At 37.5% G+C, this 6,313-nt stretch overlaps 1 protein-coding gene across 2 annotated transcripts in view; it reads left to right on the top strand.

Moving 5' to 3' along the window:
* cntnap5a (contactin associated protein family member 5a) overlaps positions 1–6,313 on the top strand; it is a 114,876-nt gene that overhangs the window by 44,489 nt on the left and 64,074 nt on the right. For both annotated transcript variants that reach the window (XM_079663208.1, XM_079663209.1), the window contains exons 7-8: positions 582–725; positions 5,413–5,680. In XM_079663208.1, coding sequence (XP_079519334.1) covers positions 582–725; positions 5,413–5,680 — 412 coding nt within the window. The remainder of the gene's footprint in view (positions 1–581; positions 726–5,412; positions 5,681–6,313) is intronic.

Here is a 6,313-nt window from a genome sequence, read left to right as displayed (position 1 = left end):
CCTGCACTTGTCTTGGACGGCTTTCAAAGAGAGGTTTTGGAACCCGGCTGCACGGATTAACTTCCATTCAGCAACATGAGCATTAGTGGGGTCCAACACTGATGTTGGGTTGATCAGTTCTGGCTCGCACTCAGCTAGCATGATCGGCTGTGTGCCAAGTTCTTCCACACACAAATCTGAAAAAAAACAACTTTAGTTTAAGACACTTTTTTGTGTGCATGGATGTTTTTTTCCAATTTAAAAGAAAAAACATATTTCTCAAGCTGCTGTTGCCCTTAAAATTCCCTTTTGTTAGAAACTCAAGAGCATATGCCAAACGGTGAACAACAGCCCCAGACCACAATAGGCCAACTGTATGCATACAGACGCTCTGTATATGTTGGATCCTGTGAGTGGGCGTTGTTATCTCACTTGCTGAATCACACCAGTGAGAATATGTCTGTGCATGTATTTTAAGACTGTGATAATTGAACATACAGTACAGTAAAATACAGATTGTGAATTTATATTTGTTTACTTGTTTGTTTTTGCTCAGCTGTGCATCTTGTGCTAATGGTTCTTCTGTTTCCCTTTCATTAAAGCTGAGTTTTGGAGGCATCCCACTTCCTGGCAAACCTGGCACCTTTCTGAGGAAGAACTTCCTCGGCTGCATGGAAAACCTCTACTACAACGGGATCAATGTCATCGACCTGGCAAAGAGACGCAAGCCGCAGATACACAGCGTGGTGAGTCGCATTGATTTTCAAGGAGTTCAAGGTTGTACACATCATACAGGAATGTGTGTAAGATCTCTCTTTTCATAATTTAACTCTGAATAGCTTGAGGTATGTGGGTAGAGACAGACTTAAATACCTATTGTTGACTTCAAATATCTCTTTGAAATGATAAACCCTTAAGTGAAAGAATATATTTTCCGATGATTGTTAAACCCCAAATGTATTGAGCTATCAATTAATATAACAGCTGGAAAATAAAGGGGATCGATATCATAAACCTGGCAAAAAGACACAAGCCACAGATACAGTGTGGTGAGTTGCATTGATTTTCCAGGAGCTCAAGGTTGTACACAAACAGTAAAATGTGAGATCTCCGATTTTAAAGAGCTTGAGTTATTTTTATAGAGACAGACATATATAAATAAATATGAATAATACAGGTTTCTAAAAATCTGACTTAACACTCAAGTCATCTTTGTTTTATTTTTAAACGCCAATAAATGCACTTAGCTAGCAATAAATCTGCACTTATTAAGTATCGCTTTCTATATTTGTTATCATGACCTTGTTTTTAAATGACCCAAAGGCATGTTTTGTATTTCTTTTGACCAATATCCTTTTACAAGCAACTTAAACGTCAATATAACTGTGATAAGACAATATCAGGCGATTGTTGACCTATTGTCCCGCTCTATTTCTCAAAAGAGAAAGGCGCTTTGTACCATGTCGGGAAATATCTTCAGCTTCCCGTGTAAATCCAGGTTGAGTCCGTCCTTGAGCTCAGTTTACAACTTGTGCTTCTCTCTCAGGAACACAATTACTGCATTAAGGGCACAGACATGTGAGAAATCACTTTTCCATTGGAGAGGCCTCGTACACGTCAGAGAATCTCTACGAGGGATGGAAACTGATTTAATGACATTTAAGGACGAGTGTAATGGTTGGCAGTAAAATGTTCGGAGCTATAGCACAAACCGGAGTCTCTGCTAAGACTGATGACTGGAGATTAAATGATGACAGCTGTCTGACGTAAATAAATGTGGCTTGAATGTACATTCATAAACGTCTCCTGTATGGCAGGTGTATATACGAGTTTATGTTCCATTAACTTAAGAGTTCATTTCTCCTTGAGCAGTGATTGATATATTTATAGTGTATGATTTAACTGCATTTATGATTAAATGAAGAGGTATAACTTTAAGCTGTACGAATAAAAGTAAAATATGTCCTTTGTTTAGATTATTACAGAAGGGTCAACTTTGTAGGCCTACTACTGATTAGATTTTATGTTGCATGTTTAATCTTTTATTCTAACACATTTTACATAAACTGCAATACATTAAATTAACATTGGTCAAAAATAAAGTAAACAATTAAATAAGACACTCAACTTCATCTTAGCATTAAAAAAAAACATACTAACCAGTGTGCCAATAATGTGAGGTCCTCTGAGCTAAATGCTAACATCAGCATGCTAACATGCTCACAGTGCTAATGCTAACAAACTAAAGTTTCAGAGGTATAATAATGTGAACCATATGAGGCATTTTGGTTCAGCGTATTAGTATGCTAACAATTGATAATTGGCATTGAACTAAAATCACCTCTGAGACTCATGAATATAATTAATTATGCAGGAATCTTTCCAGAAAGACTTTAATTTGGCACTGGAGCAAAAGTAAGGACAATTGATTAAAGTAATGTGACGGCAATCCATACAATAATTATTGTGATAATTGACTCAAAGCAAGAGATATTCACTTCCCGTTGCTGCTAGAGGAAGAGTCAGAGGAAGTCTTTCTGACGTATTTGTTATATAGGGACATTGGTTGACTTCAATCCATCCAATAGTTATAGAGAAGTTTTTGTCTGGAATAAAATGGCTCTGCTGATTTTGACTACTTTTGATTAGTTTGATTTAAGGTATTCTGGTCAGACATTGTAAGGGTAGAAAAAGCGTTAAGAAACGATCACGACATCCATTTTGAGAATAACTACTAGCCTATATCATTAACTCCAAGTGTGTGAATGGATTCATTTGAAGAGTCCATCCCCCCTCAGAAATCAGACAGGTCGGCCGGAGATCCACCCGCCACATCTCGTCTGAGACACCCCTCTGCCTTTAAAGTCTGATTGCTGCGTTAAAAAGCCTTTACTGACAACAGAAGCAGTGAGGCTGTCATGATGAAAGCTGTAATGGAATTTCAATGGGACTATCTCCCTCAGGTTGATGGGAGGGAAGCGCATTGAGAGTAAAAGAGCTGTGATTGCTGTGTGCTGCCCTGCAGGCTCCGGGACTAATAGGACTCTGACCTTAGCAGACATGTCTGAATCTACCTAACACGACCTCTGCACCACACAATTACACTGAAAACTGTGACCTTAAAGGCTTTTTTATCTTGGATGATTTAACATATTGCTTTTTGAAGGAAATAAATGTCATGAATTAATCTTGGATCTATGCCTTTCCACAATTTCTACTTCAATTAAATGAAATTCAAAGGTTGTTATTGTCATACTATAGCAGGGGATGTTAATCTTTATGAAATACTTTAAAGTGCAAAATGACAAGAAAATGGTTTCTAATTATTTTAAACGCTTTTATTGGATCCATACATTCTTAAAAGAGTATTTCAACATTTTGGTGCCACTAGTTTAGAAGGTAGATAAAACTTTTCTTTCTGGATGGTAAACGTAAAGCTATAATTACATGTAATTGATTTGCTGCACCACAAAGGAGACAAAGCAAGTCGTGTGGCCTTCTACTCTTCCTGTAAATTATGGATGTGATGTTGCTGACAGCTGAGGGAGACTTTGAGTGTCTGGGTTTTCTTCTGTGTCTGATCGTGGACACATCTCCAACACAGCTATAATTAACTGTAATTAACACTTATCTATAGAAGACCAGGCTCAGTGTGATTTATTATATGGTTCCAATTTAGTTCCAGACTTTTTCAACTAATTTCTTTCTCATTAACTCGTATCATTGTTTTATTTTATATTAATTAGTGCTTATACCAATATAATCTATCCCTAGGGGACCCCAATTAAAAACACCTAAATGCAGCCTATGGAGTTTGATTGATAACATTTTTTGGTAAATGTCGTTTCGGGAAGTCTTATTTTGAACGAGACGGACGCAGATGCAAAAGACATATTTCCTTAAGTGTTCTGTTTACTTTAGTTTTACATAATAGGCAAATTTAAAGAAATAACAGTGCCAAAAAACACATTTCTAAAAAATATTTTTGCCTATGTTAGTTTTTGATGTTTAATTCTGTAATTAAATGCCAATTCAAATCTAACCATCAATTTTCCAATGGATAGAAAATTAGAATCAAGGTAACAGAGCAGATGGTTATCATAAATTGACTTTCATTCCGTCTTAGGCCATATTTTACACAATCTTCTTTAGACCTTGGTTGTATACAACTACATGTTTATACTAGACGGAAAGATTGTTCTCATCAGCGTCTGGATCTTAATTTTTCATAGGGAATAAGCTGAGCAAACTAAGCCTTAAGGCTGTAGCTAACCCTCAGTGTTCACCGTGAAACCGCTGATTTTAAAAGTAAAAGTTTCTTCATTCAGTGTTTTTACCAGCTCCATTTGTAGTGGAAAGGAGACCTCTGCAGATCATTTCACTTCCTGTTATAATATCATAGACATTGAAAAATAAAGTAATCCTTATAAGGAGATCAAGAGTGCAATTAAAAACTACCACCCACTATTGATTGATCGGGTGCCCTAGCTTGCAAGAAATGCCATATTGTAAGTTTAACTTTAACGTTAATGTTAAAAATATTTTGGGTTTATGTTTGTCCTCATGATTCATTGACAACATAATGTTTATTTTAGAGCAAATGGTTAATATGTTCCCATAATGCTGGTTTCCTTCATTAGTTTGTTATAGTGGTCCACTGTCAGTAGTCCTTGTCTGTTAAATGTGTTTTATAGGAAGCGGGTTATGCACTGGGTGTCACTTTATGATGAATTATGTCTTGAGAAAGGTCTTTTCACCTCACCGTCAACTCCAATAAATCAATACAGAGGTGAAAAGTGTGTGTGGAAATTTGCATATTTCCTTTGATGTTCAAATAGAGCCAGCAGCCGGTTAGCTTAGCTTAGCATACAGACTGGGAACGAGTGGAAACAGCTAGCCTTGGTTTAAAATCAACATACCTTTTAACACTATACTAACACATGATATGTTGTCTGTGACATAATATATACTGTATATATATATATGTATAACAGATGAGACACATGAGATTGATAACAATATTCCCATATAATACTATAGGCAAGAAACAGATAAGCATAGTTCCCAAAATGTCAAACTATTAATTCAACCATCATGTTTACAGTACAATATTATATTCTGCCAGCTGTGTTGAATCATTTTCATTTGAAATGTTTTCACTGAAGGAGTATAAATTGCTGCCGATGATAAACTTAAAAAAATGACGACGAATAATTCATTTTATCTTGTTGAAGGTTACATTTGAATATTTTTGCTTTGGGTTTCAACTTCTGATTACTCATGATTCTTTAACCATCTGTTCCCTTTTAGTGCATATCAACAATATATTATATCCATATGTCACAATGAGCTTTCCCGTGAGACCAAATCACCCGAACATGCAGTTGAAGATTTGTGTTAATGTGTGCCCTTGGCTTTCTTTTTGTCCTCCAGGGCAACGTGACCTTCTCGTGTTCGCAGCCCCAGCTGGTGGCCTGCACCTTCCTGAGCTCCAGCAGCAGCTTCCTGTCACTCCCGTCAGCGGCGTCTGCCAGCGGAGGTTTTTCCGTCCGCTTCCAGTTCAGGACGTGGAACCCGGACGGGCTGCTGCTCTCGGTGCAGCTGAACCCCGAGCCCCACAGGCTGGAGCTGCAGATCAGCAACAGCCGGCTGCTGCTGACCCTCCACAGCCCGGGAAGACCCAAATCACAGATCTCCGCTGGTGAGAGCACAGGCCACACACACACACAGAAACACAACAATAACAGCGCTTGTAAGAACTTAAAGGTCCCCTATTATACTGTGTTTCATCAATATATTATAGGTCTCAGATATATATACAAAACATGTCTCTGAAGTGTTTGGCTCCAAACACCAAACAGATCATTGCAGCATTACCCATAATCCCCTCTGTTTCAGCCCTGTTTCAAAAGTGCTGATTCTCTGTCTGTTACGTTAGATGAAAATAAGGAGCCACTCCCCACGCCCCTCTGAGAGATATTTGGTTATAAAAGACTTCAATGGTGCTCTAGGAGGAGATTCAGGTGATAAGGTGTGGGGGGGGGGGGTTACCTTGGTTGGTGATTGGCTAATGGTTACACAAGCAAAAAAACTGTATAGGTAACCTTTAATTTACACTCACAAACATCTATATATCATATCACATAATATTTCCTTTCCAATGGAGTTTTTAGCTTTTGAATGAATATTTTATGCCACAATCTCCAAAATGTGCTTTTAAATATTAAAGGGTGCACGTTTGGTAGTAGTATGAGACTATCATAGTAATTGTTTGGCTTGAAGTTGCCCTCTGGATCTTTTTTCTACTTTTGATCTAGGAGTTTTTTTTTTTATA

Source organism: Notothenia rossii (assembly GCF_949606895.1).
Source record: "Notothenia rossii genome assembly, chromosome: 2".
In the NCBI taxonomy this organism is placed as follows: Eukaryota; Metazoa; Chordata; class Actinopteri; order Perciformes; family Nototheniidae; genus Notothenia; species Notothenia rossii.
This window is presented reverse-complemented; position numbering and strand designations above follow the sequence as displayed.